The 24740-nt window shown below is 39.3% G+C and overlaps 1 protein-coding gene across 7 annotated transcripts in view; it reads right to left on the reverse strand.

Annotated features, from left to right (window-relative positions):
• The window catches only part of AKAP9 (A-kinase anchoring protein 9), a 181144-nt gene that overhangs the window by 105532 nt on the left and 50872 nt on the right, over positions 1 to 24740 (reverse strand). For 2 of the 7 annotated variants that reach the window (XM_075922391.2, XM_075922388.2), the window contains exons 4-9: positions 20884 to 20937; positions 20294 to 20455; positions 15822 to 15977; positions 13232 to 13429; positions 9650 to 12088; positions 7366 to 7579 (exon numbers count right to left, since the gene is read on the reverse strand). In XM_075922391.2, coding sequence (XP_075778506.2) covers positions 7366 to 7579; positions 9650 to 12088; positions 13232 to 13429; positions 15822 to 15977; positions 20294 to 20455; positions 20884 to 20937 — 3223 coding nt within the window. The remainder of the gene's footprint in view (positions 1 to 7365; positions 7580 to 9649; positions 12089 to 13231; positions 13430 to 15821; positions 15978 to 20293; positions 20456 to 20883; positions 20938 to 24740) is intronic. The other 5 variants (XM_075922389.2, XM_075922390.2, XM_075922392.2 and 2 more) reach the window with 5 other exon arrangements.

Here is a 24740-nt window from a genome sequence, read left to right on the forward strand (position 1 = left end):
CACATGGTCTGGCTCCAAGCACATCGGCTGCGACAGCACTGAGAACTGTCGCTCTCAGCTTGCAGAGGCGGGGGCTGGGCTTTAGGCATGTGTTCCCTGGGATGACTGACCATCTTTCTTTGTTCTCCAAAGCCGGACCAGTTGTGAGTGGAGGGTGGCCCATACCACCTGGGACATCTCCCTGCAGCTGAGTCATCCGCAGTAGTGAACATCCAATGGATGAATACCAGCAACAGCACCTGGCAGCATTGCGAGCCCTGAACAGGACCATCGACAACTGGGTGGAGGAGGACCTGCAGCTACAGTGGAAGAGCTGGCGGGAGCTGCTTGCAGAGGGCCATTCCCTGTGCAGTGATGTGCACATCATGCTGTCTTCTCCCTCTCGAGCTCTCTCTCCTCCTCCCACTCCCTTTCCCCCTCCCACTTCTCCCTCCACACCCTCTCCACTGCCTTGTGGATGCCAAGGCCCCTGTTCCCACAGCGGTGGGATCCACAGAGGCCGGCGCCACTCCCAGATCAAGCCCTGAACCTCTCCTCCGCCTTCCAGTTCCTTCCTCCAAGGTTTTCACTACCCCCCTCCTTCCACTCTCTTCGTGCGGGGCTTGAACAACCTGCAGATTTTACAGGCTAAGTATTTAACACTTTAAGCAGCTATCGTGAGGGTCTCCCTTAGGCATGAACTTAGCGCATACTGCGCAAGCCTTAAAGCCTTGCGGCCCTGGCATTCCTCACCCCCAAAGGGGAGAAGGAAAACAAAGAACTCGCTAACTATCTAACTAATTAAAACTATTTATAACTATTTACAAACACTAACACTAAGAGAAACGGAAACCATTAACTACTCTGAGAGAGAGACATGCTCCAACGGGCGGTAAGAAGGAACTGAGGAGGGGAGCGCTGGCAAGGGTACTTATGCTCTGCTATTGCGGCACCACTCCAGGGGGCGCCCTGCCAGTGCTACAGGTACTGCTAGGGAAAACGCTCCAGAGACAAGGTGCACCCGGTGCACACACCTGATTCGAAAGGACATGAGCAACCACTCAAAGAAGAAAGTGCTGCATGACTTGCAGCAAAAGCTCCAAGAGCTGAAGACTGCCAGGAGGGAGCTCTTTCTCCATAGCAGAGAGTGCTGTGGAGGGCAACCAAAATGATTAGGGGGCTGGAGCATATGACTTATGAGGAGAGGCTGAGGGATTTGGGTCTGTTTAGTCTGCAGAAGTAAAGAGTGAGGGGGGATTTGATAGCAGCCTTCAACTTCCTGAAGGGAGGTTCCAAAGAGGATGAAGAGAGGCTGTTCTCAGTAGTGACAGATGGCAGAACAAGGAGCAATGGTCTCAAGTTGTGGTGAGAGAGGTCCAGGTTGGATATTAGGAAAAACTATTTCACTAGGAGGGTAGTGAAGCACTGGAACGGGTTATCTAAGGAAGTAGTGGAGTCTCCATCCCTAGAAGTGTTTAAGTCTCGGCTTGACAAAGCCCTGGCCGGGTTGATTTAGTTGGGATTGGTCCTGCGTAGAGCAGGAGGCTGGACTTGATGACCTTCTGAGGTCTCTTCCAGCTCTATGGTTCTATGATTCTATGATTCTGAGTCAGGGCAACTAGAGCAAGAAGAGAAAGTGCTTTGCTGTCCCTCAGAGAGGTAGGCAAACAAGCAGGGAAACCTCAGAAACAGCTGTCCGGGGGGTCCCTCTAAACACACGCCTCAGATAGCCTCAAGCAGCAGCCACACAAGGTAACTACTGACCTGATGCCCTGCCTGCACTGGTTCCGGGTGGCCTTAAATGTAATTCAGCATCCAAACAGTGTGAAAGCGCTATTTCGAAACGCATTTTGTGTGTAGATGCGCTATTTCTAAATAAGCTATTTTGGAATATCTCTTGTGGAATACCTTATTCCAAAATAGCAGTGCTGTTTAGACATAGCCTGAGTGTTGTGAGGACTAATCTGTTAAAGTTAATAAAATTTGAAAAATTTGAAAAAAGCGTTTAAGGACAGCAGTCAGCCAGCAACTCTGGAGACTGCTGCAATTGCAAATGTGAAACATTTATATAACATTTAAGATATAGTTTAATGAAATATAAGAGCTAGTGTGTTTCTGTGTATAATTTAGTTCTTATCATTGCCAATGTACTGGTGCTGCATCTGCAGCTTGACACAGGTAATGAGTATTATGCACTATTTCCTAAATTAATAAAAATCATGTTATGTAAAAAAATTGCACAAAATATACCCTTCTAGATATTGTAAAATTCTGTACAGAGCTGTAAATTAACAAATGTTAGTGATCAGATTTGCACAATTGTTTGAAGAAATATGTAGTATCAGTGGGAAACTTGATTTAAACATTTTTTTGTGTGTGACTTAAATTGCCTTGTTTTAAATCAATCCAACCTGGAAAGGAGATGCTACTAATTTTGTAGATTAGCATCAGTTCTTCTAGGTATTTGTTCCTAGCTTAGATGTAAAATAATTGGTTAATCAGTTAACTGGTTAAATATAAGGTCAACCAAGTGGGGTTCCGCAGGAGTCTGTTTTGGGACTGGTTCTGTTCAATATCTCCATCAACGATTTAGATATCGGCATAGAGAGTATGCTTATTAAGTTTGCAGATGATACCAAGCTTGGAGGGGTTGCAACCGCTTTGGAGGATAGGGTCATAATTCAAAATGATCTGGACAAATTAAAGAAATGTTCTGAAGTAAACAGGATGAAGTTTAATAAGGACAAATGCAAAGTGCTCCACTTTGGAAGGAACAATCAGTTTCACACATACAGAATGGGAAGCGACTGTCTAGGAAGGAGTACGACAGAAAGGGATCTAGGGGTTATAGTGGGCTAATTATGAGTCAACAGTGTGACGCTGTTTCAAAAAAAGCAAACATGATTCTAGGATGCATTAACAGGTTTGTTGTAAGCAAGACACGAGAAGTTATTCTTCTGCTCTACTCTGCGCTTATTAGGCCTCAATTGGAGTATTGTGTCCAGTTCTGGGCACCACATTTCAAGAAAGATGTGGAGAAATTGGAGAAGATCCAGAGAAGAGCAACAAGAATGATTAAAGGTCTAGAGAACATGACCTATGAAGGAAGACTAAAAGAATTGGGCTTGTTTGGAAATGAGAAGATTGAGAGGGGACATGATAGCAGTTTTCAGGTATCTAAAAGGGTGTCACAAGAAGGAGAGAGAAATCTTGTTCTATCCTCAGAGGCCAGGAAGAACAAGAAGCAGTGGGCTTAAACTGCAGCAAGGGAGGTTTAGGTTGGACATTAGGAAAAAGTTCCTAACTGTCAGGGTGGTCAAACACGGGAATAAATTGCCCAGGGAGGTTGTGGAATCTCCATCTCTGGAGATATTTAAGAGTAGGTTAGATAAATGTCTATCAGGGATGGTCTAGACAGTACTGGGTCCTGCCATGAGGGCAGGGGACTGGACTCGATGACCTGTCAAGGTCCCTTCCAGTCCTCGTATTCTATGATTATGTTTAACCAGTTAACTAAGTGGGATCTGGACTAGGGACTGCTTTAGCCCAGCAACAGCAGCCCGTTAGGGCTGGCTGCTATCTCCCTGCCCCATACTGGGATTGGGGTTGAGCCTGGGGCTGGCCCTGGCCCTTTTGTCTCCCAGCCCCCCCAGCAGCTACTGTCTGAGGTGGGTCCAGGCTCCCTGTGGACAGGAGCTGCTCTGGATGAGAGCAGTCCCTGTCCACGGAGGCCCCCCTTCAGGGCTGGAGAAGCAACTTGCCTGCCAAAGGCAGGGAGCTGCTCCAGCGCCCAACCAGTTACCAGTTACTTGGAACCAGTAAGCATTACCCAGTTAGGGGTTAACCTTTCACATCTGGTTAACCTTTCACATCTCTAGTCCCTAGGTGGCCCACTTCAGGTATGCATATGCCCCATGAGCCCACAATGAAAGACTTTTGGTATTAGTTTCCATTTGGTTCACACATGCACCCTTGCTATCCTCATGCCCCTTACTAAGGGAGGTGTCAGATGAACTAACCTCAATTCCTTCTCTATAACAAGTCTAATGGAAAGAAGATTCCAAAAAAGAAGGGAAGGAGTGCAGTAGTGTAGCCCCACAGGACAAAAAATTAAAAGGTCTCCAATTATTATACAAGTATGAACCTTCTTTAAGTAATGTCTCTATGGGCGTGCCGAATCACTTTAACCACTATAAGTGATTCCTGAGCTATAGTCCTTAAAGAAGATGGTTACTGAAGAGCCCAGTGTGAGGCTGTTTGTAGAAAGCAGTAGCAAAGGCAGTGTCTGCCCTAGAGGGAGTATTAGGGTATAGATTTTAGAGAAAATGAGAGCCAAAGATCCTGTGGCAGATCTGCAGATTTCTGCAATGTGTGCAGTTAAAAACAAGACAATGGAAGTAGACTGCAATCTAGTGGAATGGGCCTAGGAGGGAGCTGAATCTTAGCAGCTTCTTAACAGGCAAGTGTCCAGCTGGAAAGCCACTTGAACAGTCTCTAGGTTGAAACAGCAGCCCTTTTAATTCTGTCCACATAAGAGACAAATAATCTTGGAGAGACTCTACGCAGTTTTCAAATTATAGCATATACTTCCTTAGAGGGAGGTGTAAGCTGAGTATTTTTTTAAAAAGAGTTCTGGTTATGAGCCCCAGGAGCTTGAAGCTTGTGCAAAAGTAGGTACAGGACTTCCTGTCCCAGCAGACGTTCATGAGATGTCTCTGAAAAAAGACAAGGAAACAGCAGATGAATAGTCATGAGCCCAGTGTTATTACCACCAAAACCATCTGACACAAGTAATCTGTTCCAATGAGGTAAAAAAATATGAATGATCTCAAAAAGATGAGAGCAGGGAAGGGAAAGACAGTATGATGCAGCTGTAGATCCAGATAATGGGATTTTTCATGGCCCTCAATGAAAGTAGAGTATCAGAATTAATCCTTAATTGACAAAGATGACTAGGCTTGTGATAGTCATGGTTGCTGATGTTTTTCCCTTCTAGATCCTAAGTTTTTCGTGAAACATTCAGAAGGTCTATAGTAAATTGGAAAGTGAGATTTTTGAGCTGTGTGTGACCTGCTGAATCTCCTATTATTTGCAAGTGCATAAATCCTTAGTGAGTAGAGAAAAGTTCTTAAATCCTTTCAGGAATGCAAGGATTCATGCAGGGTTTCACTGGATAGCCTAGAGGTTCCTAATGATTATAGCCAAGAGGCATGTCATATGACAACTGCTGTAGAGAGGGGTGGGCTGCTGGTATCAGCTGCATCAAGAGAAGCCTGAAAAGAAGCTCTTTGCATAAGCTGACTGGTCCCCAACCTTTAAGCCAGTGGTCCCCAACCTTTCGGGGACGCTGGGTGCCCGGGGGCGGGGCCGCTCATGTGCCGCACGTCCGGGGGCGGGGCTGCTCACGTGCCGAGCGTCCAGGGGGCCGGGCCACTCACGTGCCGCGCGTCTGGGGGGCGGGGACGCTCACGTGCCGTGCGTCCGGGGGCGCACATAAATGCCCCGGCGGGCGCCACGTTGGGGACCACTGCTTTAAGCAATGGCAGACTGAGTTGCTCTTTGTGTTCTTTAGGCAAATGTTCAATAAAGCAATTATTTGAATTTGAATAATTTATGTGGTTGTATTTTGCAACAAGCCAGTGGTAGTTGGCAATCCTGAATTTGTGGGGGTAAATGAATAACTCTTACAACCCAAAACATCTTTGGTCCATGATTCTGCCATTCTGTGGCCTATTATGCTCATTCCCCACCCACAAATAAAAAGTGTGTGAACAGAAATTCTGAGCTTCTACCAGGGACATAATTTTTATCTGCCCTCTTACAAGTTGGAGGTATGGTGGCCAAACTTTGCCAAATCATCTTGGACAGTGGAAGTGAAGTCTTATTTATAAGCATGGCTACCTGGATGGAGGAAGCAGTTTGTAGGAGGGCCAAGAGTCTATACTGGATCTCCTGTATTTCTTCCGAGGATATATGATGTGTCAGTATGGGGTCTTATAATTTATTCAAGTTATTCATGTTTGATTGGAGGCATAGAGAACTGACTGCCTCATCAGGAGAGGAGGATGAGATATTTATCTGATCGTCAGTAATTTTCTCATGATATTCAAAGGATTCCTCCTGCAGCAGAGAATGAAGCAAAGGAATGGGAGGGACAGGAAATGTTTACTTTTGATGGTCAGCATGGGGGCTGCTGGATGCTCTGGAAAACTGCTATTGATAAGCAGCACAGGGATATCAGTATGGCCACTGAGGGGGTCCAGAAGAGAAGGGAGGAGATACCCAAGATAGGTCATACCAAGAAATATGTATGTTTCTCAAGCCTGTTTGCATCCTGGCTTCTCCTCTGAACAGAAGCAGCCTCACTAGGCACTCTGTCTCAGGCCCATGCAACTGAGAAGGAAATGAGGGCAGTTCATCAATACTTCCCTATATATCCTCCAGATGGGGCATGGGGATAGTAAGGGTGCATGTGCAGATCAAATAGGCACTGCTACCAAGTCTCCAAAGGTGCCTGGGACACATGCTTACCTGAACAGGAACATGCATAAGCACATTATTCAGAGAACATCACATAATGTTGTCTTAATATACATGTCAACTAAATTTAGTCAGCATGGCAGAAATGGATCCTTAAAAGGGACTTAAATATGACTCAGAATATCATTAAGTTCAGGAAGTTCATAACATACAGGGGGAAACATGTGAGAAGGCACAGAAGTGATTAACAAATGAGCTGTCAATGGAGAGTGGAGAAGCCATGGGAAGAGAGAGCAACATGAAGTGGAACACACTCAGATAAGAAGTGAGGGTCAGAGTTTTGCAGAGTTTTGGAAGCAGTGATAAAAAAGCTTGAAGAGTGGATGAGGAACCAGTGGAGGGATTCAAGAAGGGAAATGACAGACAGACAAAACAAAGGTAGTGTGTTACTGCATTTAACTGATATGATTATAATACAGGATACTAATCTAAACATTTTGAATGTAATCCTCTAAAATTATTACCCTAAGAAAAATAGCAAAAAAAATAAAATAAAATAAAATAAAATAAAATAAAATAAAATAAAATAAAATAAAATAGAAAACTATCAATACAATTAGTTGGTATTCAAAAATCACAAAAATCAATAATAAAAGTGGTGACTTATGTTAGTCTTTTAAAAATTATGTTGAATAGTAATCTATAGTATGTACTATATAATGGGCTTCTTTAAACTTTACAATAATTTGAGTTAGAACATTTAAATATAAAAAAAGGAAATATTTGATGGAAGACACTATTTTGTTAGGCAACTAAAAATTTTTTTTCTCCAACTTTTCTGCTCACGTGCTCTCTTTTAAATAAATATTTTTACAAAGAGAACGTCTATCATTTTCAACAATATACCAGATTGTTGACCTTTCAAGGTCTCGAGCTCCTGTTGATGCATTTTCTTAAGCTCATTCATCTCTTGTGCATGTCTGCAGATGAGCTCCTCTTTAAGGCTGCAGAGTGCATTCTCTTTTTCAGCTTTCAAGTACTCACGGACCTGGTCCACATGAGCTGAATAAACCAGAGAGAGACAAATACGCTGGGCCTCCATCTGTAGCCGTAAATCAGCCTTTGAATAGAAATACGCATAATAAAAAGAGTTAAAAATAAGGAAGGAAGAAAGCCCCAACTTTCTGTATTTTATTACATCTGCTAAATTTAGACAATATTTTTAAGCATCCCTACATGACACCTTAACATGATATTAATATTTAAATATTTGTTAACTATAATTTAGTTGTTATTTACAGTCATAAACCAAATCTGTAGAATAATTAAGAGATTTCCTAAGTTTAAAATAAATCTGCATATTTTTGCTTTAATAAATCAGTAATGTGTAGTCCTGTGGTATTTTAGAGACTAACAAAAATATGTCTAGTATCATGAACTTTTGTGAGAAAAACCCATTTCTTCAGGTGAGATGATCTTGAGACAAAACCTCATGGGCAAAACCCACTTCTTCAGATGAGCTGATCTTGATGGTCTCAAGATCATTTCATCTGAAGAAGTGGGTTTTGCCCATGAAATCTCATGATACTAGACATATATTTTTGTTAGTCTCTAAGGTGCAACTGCACTACTAATTTTTTTAAAGTTGTTTTTAAAGTTATAGACTAACATGGGCACCCCGAGACTTTTAAATCAGTAATGGACAGCATACTTACAAACTATATTTTCTTAAATTCAGTGGCATGACAGTTTTCAAGAAAATTTTCAGAGGAATAACAAGTCAATTCAGGTAATCTGGAGAGAAGTTTGGAGTGGAAGCACAGTCCCAAATTTATTCCTTGAGTGGATTAAAGAGCTGAATTCTTAGTCACACTATCCCTTCACAAAGGATGCAAATAGCAGATCAAGCTGTGTGCTTGATTGGAAAGGCAACAAAGAAATGGCATCAATTCTCAAGACAATGAGATAGTCAGAGCCCTGTTTATCATTTACATATCAAATTATATTTTGTAAATGTTGACACCTTAGTTATTTCTCTTGTTACTTCAAGCCTCATTTTATTTTTCTTCTCTATTTTTTCTACATTAGCACACAGTGTACTAAATTTAGTGTTGTATTCTATGATCCATGTCTTTGGCTAATGTGAGACACATATGTCAATTCAGGACGTCAAATCTGATATCTACTTTGCTAATGGCAGCTATGTAGATTGTTTTAAAACTGACAAGAAATACATGTGACAATCTAAAAAAGCCTGGTACAGGACAAAGTCTAAGGTATTGGAGTCTATGAAATATCTAACTATGGGTATTTTCTACAATATTTATTTTATCATTGTCTGTAGAATTAAGATGCTTGTCTCTGTATAACTATCTGTTTGCACCCACAAGTTAGCAGAGATATAACTATTTGTATTTATATCTGCAATTCACCAAGCACGCAAAAATGCAGACATAACTGCATCTGTAGAAACGGATGTTAGGTGGAGGCCCAACTGACTTGATTTTAATATCTTCTGAGACTTTATTCACCTTCCATGTCTCCATTTCTCATCCAGAAAAAATAAATTTAGAAAACATTAATGTAGTGGTAGTTGTTAAAGGTTCTACATTTTGTTTGTTAAGTTTAGTGAACATAAGCAGTGAGAAAGTACAGTGGATTGCCTGCATTCCTTCCTATTTTTAGTAAGAGTGGTTATACTGGAGAACGGGAAAACAAGGTAGAAGTGTCTTGGAAAAAATAATCAACTTTGACCTGACCTCTCCAACACAAATCTAGAATCATTAGAACTTTTATTTTCTTTGAATAAGATAGGATGTTACAACTGTATTGAAGACATAATACAATTATTAGGTTTTTCTTCATAATATTTTAACTGATAGAAAATAATTTACCAAAACTGAAAGTTTAATTTAAGGGTTTTTTTTTATGTTTTCACTACACTTAATATTTTTGAATAATTCATACTTCTAGTAAAAAGGAACCCCTTCACACACACAACAATTCTTGAACATACAGCTATGAAACAGATCACTCCTATGACCGCCCCTCTTAACCACTAATCAACATATCTATAACAAACAACAACCCAGAAACAAAAATCACATTTAAGATAAACACTAACTTTCACTATTTTGTACAGATGTTCTCCTAGTAACTTCCTTTACTATATAGGTTTCTATGAACATACCTGTTCAGATTTTAATATATCCAGCTGTTGTTGAAGCTGACCATTTTCATGCTGTGTAATGGCTAGTAGCGAAGTTTCTCCTGCTACTTTGTCAGTCATCTGGTGCAAATGATTCAATAGTGATTGCTGCTCTGGATTCAACTTTTGCTGAATTTCCTTCTCTGTTACAAGATGATCTGCATCTTTACACAAACTCAGATTATCTTCTCTTACTTTTATTTTCTCATTAAGTTCACTGCTGGGACCAAATATTAGATTTTTAGTTTCAGAAACTGGGATAGCATCTGTTTTAGCTTTTTCTTTGGAATGTTTTATCTTCTGTTCAAAAATGTTAACATTTTTTGGCTGATTGTGGCTGATGAGTTCTAGTTCTTTACATTTTGCTAGAACTTGGTCTTTCTCTTGTTTTAAAGATTTAACTTCTTCACTTAACAGACAAATTTCACCATGTTTTAACTTTAATTGTTCAGAAAGATCTGAAAGTCTCAAGGACAATTCCACTTTCTCACGCTGGGCTACCTCAAGCTTTTCCATAAGTTCTGTAGTATCTTTCTCAATAACTTCTCCTATTTCAAAAGTGTCTGCTCTGCATATTTTGTCTTCTTTAGAGCCTTCAAGGACTGTACTTTTAGTTTTTAATAGGTCTTGTTTATAGCTTTGTAAATGTTGAAGTTCTTCAGTTAGAGCTTTCAGCTTGGTTTTATATTCAGCTTCCTCTTTGTTTTTGCTCTCTTCTAAATCACCTTTTGCCTTTAGAAGACAAGCATATTCTTTCTGCAGCTCTTGATAGCTAGCTTCAAATTTTTTCTCAGCAAATGAAAAAATATTCCTTTGCCTTTCAATTTCTGCTTTGAGTTCAATGTCTTGTTTTATAAGCTGCTTGTTTTCAGCCGTTAGCTTTTCTATTCTTTTTTGCATGTCAAGATCTTCTGACTTGGAACTAACATGGCCTGTGAAAATCAATTTGTTTTCTGAATTTACTGAAATGTGTTTTAATTTCTCCTCTAGAGCTCTATTTTCATCTTTAAGAATGTTATTTTGTGTCTCAAGCGTTGTACATTTTTTTTGAAGGCTATCTTCTTTCTCTTTCAATTGTTTCTCCAACAATTCAGTTTTAAGTTGCAACTCTTGAACTTCTTGTTCAAATGTACCCTTTTCTTTTTCTTCTTGCCTAAGTACATCAATCTCCTTTTGGAGTTCCTGTATTTGAAGAGTCATTTCTTCCGATTTAGAATTTACAACAGATTGCTGAAAATCTTTCAACTTTGAAATCTCTAATATCAGCTGACTTTGCTTCGTTATTAAACTGTCCTTTTCAAATTGCATGGCTTCTATCTTTTGACTCATTTCATTCTGTACCCCTTCTAATAGCTGTTTATGGTGTGTGGCCAAGTTATCTTTAAGGTTTTCAATGCTTGTTCTGTGCTCTCGTTGTAAGTCTTCTCTAAGTTTGGACAGTTCCTCTTCATGACTAAAGAGAAGCTGTGTCCTCAGTCTCTCTAATTCAGCTTCTTGAGATTCAGCCATCCTGTCCAGAACTTCATCCTTCTCTCTTTCTAGCATTTCAAGTTTTATTTTATAATTTGTGACTTCTGCCTCATGTTTTAATTCTAACTCTTTCCTGAGCTCAAATGCAGAAGCAAGCTGAGCTTTCAGATCTTCAATAATAACCTGGTATTTATTGGCTTCATTTAATTGGCATTCTTTGTCCACTATAGTTTTTTTGGCTCTCTGAATCTGCTCGCTTGCAAAGGTCAATTCTTGAAAAAGATCTTCAATTTGTGTTTGTTGGCGAGACTTGTCTGCTGAAATTTCTTCCAGTTGTTGTGACAAATCTTGCTTTATTTTTTCCTTCTGATAATTAGCATCTTGCAGTTTCACAGTCAATTCATTAATTGCAATATTCATTAAATGTACCTGGTCTTCATTAATATTATCATGTGAACAGGGATTTAAATTTTTCTCCAGCTCTATTTTCTGCTGGGCAAGAAGTTCTTCAATTTTTAACGCATGCTGCTTAGTCAACTCTTGCTTCATTTGTACAATCTGCTGACCATATAGTTCATCTAATTCTGCCTGAAGTTGTGCCAGTTTCCTTTGTGTTTCTAATTCCATTCTTTGTACGACATCAGTTTCAAATTGGCTGTCTTTATGGTATCGCTTCTGTAATTCTTCCACGGTGCCCATTAACTGTTTGATTTCATCAGAACATTGTCTTTCTTTTTGTTTGCAGTTGGCCAGTTCTAGTCTCAGATTATTTGCTTCTTGATTTGTTTGTACAACATGTTCTTTTAATTCCTGGAGTGATTTATTGGCATCTGATAATTTTTCCTTCATCTGAAATGCATTTTTTTCTTCTTTTGTTATTTTTGCTTTCAGCTCTCCTATTAGTGATTCTTTCTCTTGTAGTTTTCTATTAGAATCTTCTCCGTATTTTGCCTTTAAAAAAAACAAAAACAGACCACACTTTAACATTTGTCATCTCAATATCTGAATGTTTTAAAACTTTGAATATTACACTTAAAATTGCTTCTTTAAAAGCATCATGTCACACTCTAATTATTTTTAAAGTTAGATTTAAAACATATGCTATTCATTTTTAATAATTTTCTCTGCATTAGGAATAAATTATGTTTCAAAATCATTTCATGTTTTGGCGTGCTACACTTACATTTCAAAAGTGTTTGGTTTAGCTGAAAGCAATTCTTTAGTTTCCTATGCAAACTACATTTCTTCAGAAATTAAAGGTTATAAAGGAAAATATTCACAAGAATGAAATTTAAAATACGGGGGGAAGATCTGACAGTTACATTTAACATTTTGCGTATCACTTGTTGGGACTGATTCACCAGCCACTGAAGGCAATGGGACGTTTTTCCATGGACTATAGTGGACATCGTATCAGACTGCATCAAAGGTACATTAATTTTCATACTGTAAACACTATGCCATTTGAAAATGATATTGAATACAACATGTACATCAATAAGCCAAATATGCACTCTTGTAATCGATGGATTACAAATGTTTTTAGAACACTCAAGAGATTTTGGTTGGAGATCCTTTAAAGGGAATTGAATTTTGTAGATGATCTGAGATGATTTCCATGAAGGACATTACACAAACACAAAAAATATATCATAAAGCATAAAAGTACTTCCTGTTTATGACAAAAGAGTTGTTCAAATAATTTTTTTTTGTATTTTCTTTCAAAGTCATAGATGTTTAACATAAATATGCTAATTCTACCTTTCTCATTCACTTGTTACAAGTATTTCTGTTGTAATTGTAAGTTTATTTGGAAATTTTTCCTAGAGTCTAAAAACAAGACCTAGACAATTCAGCTAGTACTTACTTCTAAACTCTGCATGCAATATACAAATCCAAGTAACAGTCTGTCTTAAAGAGACAACACATTCTCTCTATAAAATGAAAATAGGAAGCTAATATTTACACCTCCTGTAGTAAGGAGTTGCACACACATATTTGGTTTTATATTTTATAATTAACTTCAAATGAAATATAATCAGGAAAACAACATCAAAATCAATAGAAAACTTATTCATCTAGTAAGAAACCTACCATTTCATAGACTGTGAGTCTGTCTTGCAGAAGTGTAATTTGTGCTTCAAATTCTTCATTCTTTTTTTTGTAATTCTTCAATAGATATTCTTGTTCTTCTAGCTGTTGCTGATGTATAAGGATCTGTTGTTTGGCTTGCAGTAAATCTGCAGCTGTACTACTATGGCTGGTATTTCTTAAGGCTTCACTTGCCTGTAGCTTCCACACAGAAAAAAAAAAACATACGCAGGTCAGAGTTTCCTAGACCAGCAATCCTCCCACTTGCTCCAATTTATACGTATGCAGAGAAGGACTTGAAATTTGTTCGTGACATTATCTTCTTTTTTAGTTGCAGTGTAATGATGTTCATTGTGTTAGAGTAGCTGGCAAATTATTTTTCATGCTCAGTATTACACTGCTGCTTCTTCCCCCCACGCTCATCAAGGGAAGATCTTGCATGATTGCTAGGGATGCAACATTGGGCCCAGAAGGGACGGGGAATGTCAGAATACTTCTGTGGCAAGTTGACTGCTTTTCCATTGGCTGGGAATGGATGATCTGGCTAGCTAATTGGCTTGTGTGCCCTCACCCCACATTTATACTCTCTCCTGGGCTTCTCAATAGCCTCTTGTTCCTGTTAGCTACCCTGTCCTCCCTTTCACCCCTTAGTTGTAGTGTAGGAGATGTGTTTTTTCGGATGCTTCAGATGCCACTGATCATGAGGGAATTTTTTCTATTGGATCAAATTTCCTATTTCTAGTGGTTTTTCCCACTTTTTTCACAGCATCATGGAGTCACAGCTGTAATATGACTAAGTATGAAATAGACTTTAAATCTTAATATTAGGAAAAGAAAGACAGTTTAATCTGTCACAACATGTAACCAGAACAGATAAAGGTTAAAAGAACCAGCTCCCCCTGATAAATGAGATCCAGGTTTCTGCTGGTAGACCTTGTGCTTATAGGAGAAAGGAAGACCTGAAAGATTTGCAGATTAAGGTTCCCTCCTGGTAATCTCTGCCCCTTCACTCAGGGGGATGCAGAGAAGATTTAGAAGTGAATTGTGTTGTAGAGGTAGGTGTGAAATACTGATTATATGGCGGGAGTACTGTAATTCTGCATTGCAACCAGTTAGCTGGTATATGAAAGTGATGAGTAGGCATAATGTGCCTCTTCTCTGTGTAAAATTAATACCACTGCATCCTGCTGCCTAAATCCATATATCTATGGTTCATTCACGGGCATATCTCATAATATGTTTCATGGACAACTAGCACAGGGCAGCAGTAATATTAGGAAGTCACTCTGAAGTGATAATATGCCTTATTCCTGCAATTGTTAATTGTCAGAAATCAGTATGTGAAATACTGTAGATTCACAATGCCATGCTCAAAGCTTGTGAAAGTTACTTCTGAGCATTCAACAGCCCCCCCCCCTCCCCCAGCAGACCAGGCTTTTCTCCGGACGCCTGTGATAGAGCAGCTGGGGCGCTGCCAGTTGGTCCCACAGCGCCGCTCTGGGCGCTACTGGACCAACCTGGCAGCACCCCAGCTGCTCTGCCCCAGGCGTCCTGATTCAGCCGCTGTTGGTCAGTTTCAGCAGCGGCTGAATCAGGACGCCTGGGGCAGAACAGCTGGGGTGCTGCTGGGTTGGTCCAGTAGCGCCGAGGAGCGGCGCTACTGGAGCAACCCAGCAGCACCCCAGCTGCTCTGCCCCAGGCGTCCCCAAGTCAGCAGCTGCTGAAACTGACCAGCGCTGACTACAGGAAACCCAAGGCAGAGTTGCTCTGCCCCGGGCTTCCTGGAATCAGCTGCTGATCAGTTTCAGCAGCAGCTGACTTGGGGACGCCTGGGGTTCTTAAGTTGAATCTGTATGTAAGTTGGAACTGGCGTCCAGATTCAGCCTGTTGAAACTGATCAGCGGCTGATTCCAGGAAACCCGGGGCAGAGCAACTCTGCCTCCGGCTTCCTGTAGTCAGCCGCTGGTCAGTTTCAGCAGTGGCTGAATCTGGACGCCAGTTCCGACTTACATACAGATTCAACTTAAGAACAAACCTACAGTCCCTCTCTTGTACGTAACCCGGGGACTGCCTGTATAAAAATATGGCACAAAAAGGAACAGTGGAATAATCTTCAACCCTATCAGAGAAAACAGGAGTGAGACTATACCACCAATAAGACTCTAGGGTGAAATCCTGAATCTAATCAAGTCAATGGGTATTTTGCCATTGATTTCAAAGATGCCAGGATTTCACCCCTCATCTTTTGCGAAAAGCTATTATAGGTAAGTTTTCCTTTCTATGGCAATTGCCATTAAAAAGCAAGTTTTTACCAACATTTGCAATCACAAAATAGAAGTGAAACTGTATTTATTTCCAAATGTATCATAAGAAATGAGCGCAATATTCCAAATACTACAATGTGATAACTACTGGCAAATACTGACTCTTTTAATCACTGTACATGCCTACTTTTGGGTCTAAATCTTCAAAAATGTACATAAAAAAACACTGATTTTGTTTCTAAATGAAATACTACTTCATAGAATGTGCTATCCAAATTGACCCTCTTTTTCATCAAACCTTAGGAAATATTGTTAACAAAAACACTTACATGCTGAAACTGAATTTGCAATTTCTGGCTTTGTTCAGTAAGCTCTAAAAATTCCCTCAGTGTTTCATCTTTTTCTTTCCGTGCTTGCTGTAGATTAGTAGTGAGCTGTGTGATGATATCATCTCTTTGTTTGATAGCAGCCTCAAATTCTTGAAGCTATGGAAGATTAAGTTTAAACAATTAGTGCAAGTCAAAATATTTTCAAAAACTATACTCAATCATTCTCACAAAATGGGAGTTTAACAAAGTAAAGTATTTCATGCATGACATCTCTGCTCAAAAGTGCTTACCTTATTATGCATTAGTATTTTAGCAATAACTTTTGTACCAAAAGAATTTAAATCTATCCAGAGGATATTCTTCATTAAGTCATTTTGATACAATTTCCAGAACCCCACATAAGGTACCTAACTAAAGAATGTAATCTGGACTTTATATTGACAATATATTGCATCTTGATTAAATTTATAAGAGTTAGAATCTGACACTAAGTTAAACTAGATGTTCCCTAACATTCCTTGACATCAGTGTGGAATGTACAATAAATTGGGATTTCACAAGATAATGGAAAAATTAGATTAAACATTCAAGACTCATACGTGGTATATAGCAGAGAAAAGCTTTGATGGACACTTATAATAACGAAAGGAAAAAAGGACAAAAGTACTGTTGATGGAAATAAATTTCTTCAGAAGTGTTATAAGTACCTTTCATATTTTGTAATTCATGATCTGTACAATTCAGGTATTACTAACTGGCATCGGGGCCCCCAATATGGGAGGAGGGAGAGGGGAAGCTGCCCCAGGGCCTAGCAATTTAAATGGGGCCAGGGATTCCAGCTGCCACTGCCATGGTAGACCTGGGCCCTTTAAATCATTGCTAGAGCCCTGGGTGGTACAGGGGTAGTCCCCAGAGAGGCTAGTCTCCAGCCCCATCTCTTCTGCCAGAGATCCCTTTCCTTCTGCCGGTTGAAACAAGCCTCCCCATACACACACACACACACACACACACACCCTAGGGGGTTGGCAATTCTATTGGCAGCCCTGAATGGCATCAAGTTAAATTTCTTGTGGTTTACTTGACAATTAATTGATTTATTTCAACTCTTCTTTTTACACATGGCAGAAGCCTTAAAATGTACAGTCTCTCAGTTGATACACATGCTCCTTAAATCGTTAATCTGTTCATGTATTATAGTGTAAATTTAATGTTATAGTCTCTTCTAAAGAATAAAAAGCAACTACATTTCATGAAAGCAGACAGTCAATCCACTGACTTCAATGGCTTTGCAGCCACTTACATCATTGGTAAACTGATTATAGCATCTACCAGTTGTAAGAAAACCAGAGCACAAACAGCAGCCATTTTGTTTCCCGGATTGACTGAACTTTAAAATTATTTTTGACAAAAGAAAATCAAAATGAAGTAGTAAATTCTGGCTTTTGTTTAGTTTAAATTTAGAAAATTAACATTAAAGAGTCTATAGTAGTGTCTACATGGAATTTTCTTATAATGCTAGAATTAGGGTTGCCAGGTATCCAGTGTTGGCCCGGACATTTGCGGCTTCTGTCCGGTAAAAACAACAGAAAATACTGCACATGTAAAATGGCCAGTATTTTCTGTTTTTGTCGGACAGAAGACCGCTTGGGACATTCTTCCCCTGCCATATCTGGTGGGAGCAGGGAGAACGTGGGGATTTAAAGGCGCCGTGACTCTACTTTTTGGTGCGATTTTCTTTTCTTTTTTTTCCCCTCAACAACTTTGGTTCCCGTTTTTTTTTTTTGGCTCAACAACTTTGGTCTCCATATTTTGTTTTGGTTTTTTTGTTCAACCAATTTTTTTCCCTGCCGTGTTCGGTATTTTTTGTGAAACTATCTGGCAACCCTAGCTAGACATTCACCTGTGTGCATTAAAACAAAGGTTTAGTAATACAGGTTGGACCTCCCTCATCTGGCACCCTCGAGACCTGACCAGTCCCAAACAAGGGTATTTGCTGGACTAAAGAGGTCCCTTACAACATGGCCCTTGCTGCGCTGCTGCCCCCAGCAAGGGCCCCATTGCTGCCTGCCCAGCCTTGGCTCCCCGGGCTGGAGCTCCACAGATAGGGCCAGAGCTCCCTAGCTGCTGTTCAAACTGGAGCTCAGCACCTGGGGTCAGAGCTCCTTAGCTGCCATTGTTGGCCCAGAGCTCCGCGACTGGGACCAGAGCTCCCTGGCTGCTGCTGCTGGCCCCCAAGCTACACAGACAGAGCTCTGTGGCCGCTGCCAGCCCCCCATGCCCCTTACTGCTCGGCCACGGGGCCAGGACGCCCTGCTGTGTCAGCTGCCCCTCTGTGCCCTCCTCCTCCAACATGGGGTCCTGACTGAATTGCTCCCCCTGCCCTCCCGCAACTCCTGTCCCATGGCCTGGCATCCCTATACTTGGGCTCTATGGTCCAGGAACATCCGTGGTCTGGATGTTGCCAGACCAGAGAGTTCCAGTTAAGTGAGGTACAACCCTTACATGATGCTTTTGTATTTTTCTCACATTTTAACTGAGGTTTAACCCATAGTTAAATGAGATGTTATTTAGTGCTGGTAGTTAAGCAAGTGTTTTTGTTTATGTTTTTAAACACATAAACTTCCTCTCTTCTTTTCATATAATCCTTGACCACAGACTACTTTGAAAAAAATAATCTGCTGAATCTACTAAGGGCCTGAGCTTGCAAAGCGCTAAGGGTCCTCAAATCTCATGCTGATAGCTCTAAAACAGGTTTTTACTTCTCTTTTTTACACCTGCATTTTTCTGGATAATGCAATTGCTGAACAACCATCTTAATACAAAAATAGGCATCCAGTGGGCAGTTATATATACCGTCCTTTGCACATATATATGCCCAGTAAGTATGCTCAGCAAAATTAAAACATTCTTAAGGACGCTCAACACTATTATCCAATCTATTTTAAAAATATGTTTTTATTTATTCAGTTTGTTTTTTCTTGAATAGTAAAATACATGACTGGGAGCTGAAATTAGAACAGACACAAATACATTCCACTTGACTGAAGGTTAGGAAAATAAAAGGTTCTTAGGGGAGTTAAGGAAAATATCTGTTTTTCAATTAAGACATAATGCACACTATAAAGCTACCATAAATATAATTTAGTGTGACTGAAAAATATTCATAAACAGTATTGTGCTACAAACTTTTAAGGATTTCACATAAAAAGGACATCTTAAAATCCAAACAAATCAGAGTTAAGACTGTCTTATAAACTTAAAATTTATATATGTTCATTATCTTTTTTTTTTTCACTGAAAGGTACAGTGTTGGCAGTTGCCAAAAACTAAACAGAAATTATAACTCTTATAAAATCCATCAAGCACAAATGGCACCAGATACAATAAACAGAAAATAAGTATGAATTATAATTAATCAGTACTATGTGAGATAAGTGGTCTTTCAAATCATTCATATGAAATGAATGACTGAACAGTGGAAACTTATCTCATTTTTAAAATTACAGGTAATGCTACTTAGAAAGATCTCTACATTTCACCAGAAAATTACCTATTCCTTTTCACAGATGTGCTAAAATAAAATAAAATAAAATCTTAAACAAAAAAATCCCACAGGAATGAATACAATTAAGATGATTAATTTAAAACATTTTTGTAAACCATGATTCAACAACAGAATGCTATCTACAGTGGAAAACAAGGCAAAACATACGAACACACATGCAGTATTCAAATCAACAAAAGGTCAACTAAAAGAGACAAATGTGAAATGAAATATAGACCATGAAAAATACAAGTATACATTAAATTTCAGCAATGGTCCAAAATCAGTGTGATGTATGCTAAAAAACAAACAAACAAACCATAATTACTTTAACAGGGGTACCACCTGCTTACATCAGGGCAGAATTTGATGTAATGTTCCCAATATTACAGGGATTGTTAAAACAGAGGCTCAGGTTTTAATGTAAGAAACATCTCGTTTAACCCTAAATTGAGAAAAGGTTCTTAGAATATGTTCACCCAGTTGGCTTGTCTGTCTGTCTATAAACACAGACAGACAAATGACCTCCTGGGTTAGTAACTACCTCAGGAATCTCACTTCTTTGATAGGTGGAACTTAATACTCTAGTCTACTTGGTCTCTGAGGAGCAAGGAGAAATGCCATTGGACAATTAAATAGGAAGAATTAGAGTTTGTCTTGAGGAAGCCCATGTATCCACTTTCCCAACCAGCACTGCAATACCTAAGCATAGAGTAAAAATGTCCAGAGAGTAAAAATAAAGGGGAAACATGCTGGAACTTCCTTTCAAATAAAGATGATACATCCTGATGAAAACTCATTCTCTCTGGAACTAAACAAAATTCTGTATTCCACATTCTCTGACTCTCTTTAAGCATAAACACTTCCAGGTGATACTCGACATTTTGTGTGTAACCAAAAGGCAGTCAGCAACACAAGGTAATTATACCTGTTGCAATCCTTCCGTACCATATGCTGCCCTCATTTCTTCAATTTCTCTGTTTAGCTCTTCAATCTCTTGTTGTTTTCCAGCCAATTCGTTCTCCAGTCGTGTCTGAGAGTGCTGCATTTCATGTTCAGAATAAGTCTCTCCAACTCCAAATTCTTCTTCCTAGATCAATCCAAGTTCCTTAACAACCCAACACTCATGTATTTCCTCAAAGTGAGCAGAGTCAAATTTTGAATTCTCTAATACCACATTAGAACATTGAAATACAACACAGCATTTAGGAGCTTATTGCCATGGTAACCTGCTTTATTGGCGTAATTTATAAGCTAAGAGCACTGATACATAACACTTCTGTATTAAGGCTAGGCTTTATGCTAGAAAGAGTAATTTTTTTAACAAGTTTAAGAGGCAACATTAAGTATATTAAGATGTCATGAAACAATAGCAGAGCTAGGTAACAGAGCATAGCACTGAATAGAATTTTTGTTAGTAAGCTAGGTAGTTTTGTTTGACCAAAATATTACTATACAAATTGCTTATGGTTTTTAGTACTCAACATTAGTAATACGGTATAATTTATAATACTATACCCTGATTAAGTCTGCTGATATAGCTGTTCTTGACATAAAACTGCAACCATTTACCTGTATAAAGACAATTTCTAGACACATTATAATTTAAGACATAACATTACATTCTAGCTTCCTTTTATTTGAAATGTACTTGATTATTTTTGTAGACAAAACCTTGTGATCAAAGAACAATGACTTCACAGTTAGCATATACTATTCCAGAATTTGATTGCTTTGCACAATTCAGATATACCAAATTGCATCAAAAGTACCAACGGCTAATATTTTGTAATTTAGAGCTACTCAGGTTAATTAAACTGGGCTGATATCTTTATGATATAAACTGCATTAGAATTCTGATAAACAAAAAACAAGGAAATTCAGATTTAAAGATAATTACAATGCTTCATGTTTTAAATGTTATAATATTATCAGTAACAGAACATAGTCTGAGCAGAATGAATAAATAATACATTTTAAACACAAATTATTTTGACTACACAAATTCAAAAATGATGAAGAAAGTAGAGTACCTTCAATTACTAAACTCCTTTTCTCGTCTTTTTTTAAGGTGAGCTCTTCATAAGTTGCTGTTACTAAAGATTACTTATGAGAGTCACTATATTGTGTTTTTATAATCTGAAGTAATTTTTTACACTGAAACATTTCTTCCTTTTCACTTACCTTCTGCTGTTGCAGAGTGCAGCATCTATGAGAATTTTGGCTCTAGAGGCCACATAAGTTAAGTGCAACCCCAAACCAATAATTACAGAGAGAAATAAACACGAAAATAAACAGAACTTTTACTCAGTAGGTCCTTTGACAAATGTATAAAATGGTGAAACAAAAACCAGCCACATTCTTCTCAGAGTTCTCTCTACATAAGAATCTGAACTAGGAGTGAGGATTTTGGAGAAGGGGAGCTATGGCATACTTATAGGACTTCAGATCCACCCAATGTCATCACTGTTGCATTAAAATAAAAATACAGTATACTGTATGGACAGAGACCTGCAAATCAGTAAATCAGTTCTAGATCTGCGGGTCTAGATCTGCAGATGTGGATGCCCGAAGCTCATTTTTTGGATACAGATGAGGATACAAATTTTGTATCTAGAACTCTGCAAATCTGCGGCTATCTGCATATATATCCATGGATATCCACATCTGCAGATATGAATGTGAACATCCGCACCTCATTTGTACAGATACAGATGTGGATACAAATTTACTATCAGTGCAGGGCTCTATGTATGGAAATTTCCCGAGGATTTGTCTAGGGCAGGGCTTATTTACAGTATGAGGGCATCACATTTGTACAAATCCTAAAGTCTACAAATATTGAAGTACACTAGCATGCAAAGGAATCAAAGTTTGATCCCATGTTTGACTAAAACAGTGGCTCTTCAAAAATAAGAAAGCCTCACTTTGGTAGACACTCAGGCCTGGTCTACACTAGACAAGGAAGGTCGGCTTAAGGTACACAACACCAGCTACGTAAAATGTGTAGCTAGAGTTGGCTTACTTTAAGCCTTGGCAGCGTCAGCTTCTCGTACTTCTCACAAAAGGAGTAGTACCAGATGCCAGCAGGAGCTGCCCTCAGCATTCAATTCACAAGTGTATACTAGACAAGCTAAATAAAATGCTAGAAGATCGACTTCCAGAGTGTCAATCTTCCAGTAAGTATAGATGTGCCCTCAGAAAGCTGCTGACACACTTTGGGGGGAGTCAAACTCAGACCTCCTCTACAATAAGTAGGGTCACAAAACAGTAAAAATCAGGAGATCCTAATAAACTCTACCCTGATATGTGAGCAGCAAGTACTCTGCAGCACAACAGACAATACATTTACATTAGACCAGATTTGGGCTTTTGATCACATAATAATAATAAATAATAATAATAATAGGAATAAAACATTAATGTAAACAAAATGCTACTTTTCTTCTTCTATTTATTCTAATTTTTATGGGCTCTTAATTGATTAATATTTTCTCCTTTGGCATGTGAAAAGCGTCTCCTTGCAGGTGATGCTTAACATTTTTATTAAATTTTACCTGGTACAGTAAACTTCCAATAACCTTTAGGACCTGGGGGTGCCGGATTATCAGATATGCCAGACTATCAGAAGGGGGGGGGCTATGAGGGATCTGGGGTGGGATGGGAGGGATAGGCGGGCAGCGCTGCAGGACCAACCCGGCAGCACCCCAGCTGCTTTGCCCCACACGTCCCCAAGTCAGCTGCTGCTGAAACTGACCAGCGGCTGACTCGGCCAATTGTCTGACTGCCTGGAGCACTTTCAGGTTCCAGGTGGTGCCGGACTATCAGGAGTGCCGGACCACTGGATGCCGGACAACTGGAGTTTTACTGTATTTCAAAGTATAGACTGAGCACAATGAAGTATAGAAGCTAGAGAGATCTGGCGGGTTCCAAATTGGCGGAATTTTACACACAGAAGGGTATTGCTTATAGGAAAGTTGGCAGATGATTGCAGGAATGTGAAAACACTGATTTTGAAGTATCTTATTTTAAAATATATCTGATATAGAGGTAACAGCGCAGGCCAGCAGGAGGGATCCGCCTTCCCCAACCCCTGCATGTAACATGATTACATAATTAAATGCATTTTAACATTCCTATCTTATATACTAGAATATGTGGGGTGTGCCCTTGATTTAAGTGTACGTCATTTTGATAACACCAGTAAGAAAAAAAGATACATGAATGGACACCAGCGGAATCTGGCAACCCTGCATATGGTGAACAATAAATAAAATGTCTTGTGGGCCACACATAGATCCCCAAAGGCCTGCCTACACAGAGCTCCACGCACACACACACACACACACACACACACACTCTATTATTATTGATTTGGAATCTTAAAATTTAATATTTACTTTTAAAGTTGTGTAGTACATCTTTAAGTCTGAAATGTTCTTAAATCACACTAATATGCCAAAGTACTATACCATATAATAAATGAAATCATTCATCTTTGGAGATCCTGGAAGTAATGTGTACCAAGAGCACAGTTTTTACCTTAGTTCTGCATTTTTCTGTTTTCATTATTAGCTTAATATTGCCACAAAAATATTCCCAAACATAAAATCTTTTAAATTGCTTATAATGTATTGTGTAAAGGCAAACGTGCTTTAATTTATACTTTATTTTATGTTGTTTCAGCAAACACAATGTATATTTAAGTAAAAGCAGACTGAAATACCACAAAACTAACCAAGCAGCGCCACTGAAAATAATACAGTGATTCATGACTACAGCTACCAGGGGACAACACTAATTTTTTCAGCCATTACACTTTATAGCTATCTCCATCAAGCTCAATGAAGAAGATTTAAGATCCTATAGACCTCAGAACCCCTGACATGCTACCTCATAAACTGTAGCATCCATTAGTCTTCTAGCTGGCACTATTTCAAAGCTATTAAAAAGATTTGTTTATAAATTAAAAATTACTCACCAATATAATTATCAAGTTTACATGCATTGGCTATGTAGGACAAATTTTAGTACAGGCAGTCCCCGGGTTACGTACAAGATAGGGACTGTAGGTTTGTTCTTAAGTTGAATCTGTATGTAAGTCGGAACTGGCGTCCAGATTCAGCCGCTGCTGAAACTGATCAGTTTCAACAGCGGCTGAATCTGGACGCCAGTTCTGACTTATATACGGATTCAACTTAAGAACCCCAGGCATCCCCAAGTCAGCTGCTGCTGAAACTGATCAGCGGCTGATTCCAGGAAGCCCGGGGCAGGGGCTTCCTGTAGTCAGCCACTGGTCAGTTTCAGCAGCGGCTGACTTGGGGACGCCTGGGGCAGAGCAGCTGGGGTGCTGCTGGGTTGCTCCAGTAGCGCCG

This window comes from Pelodiscus sinensis, chromosome 2 (assembly GCF_052426305.1).
Source record: "Pelodiscus sinensis isolate ZL-2025 chromosome 2, ASM5242630v1, whole genome shotgun sequence".
Lineage (NCBI taxonomy): Eukaryota > Metazoa > Chordata > Testudines > Trionychidae > Pelodiscus > Pelodiscus sinensis.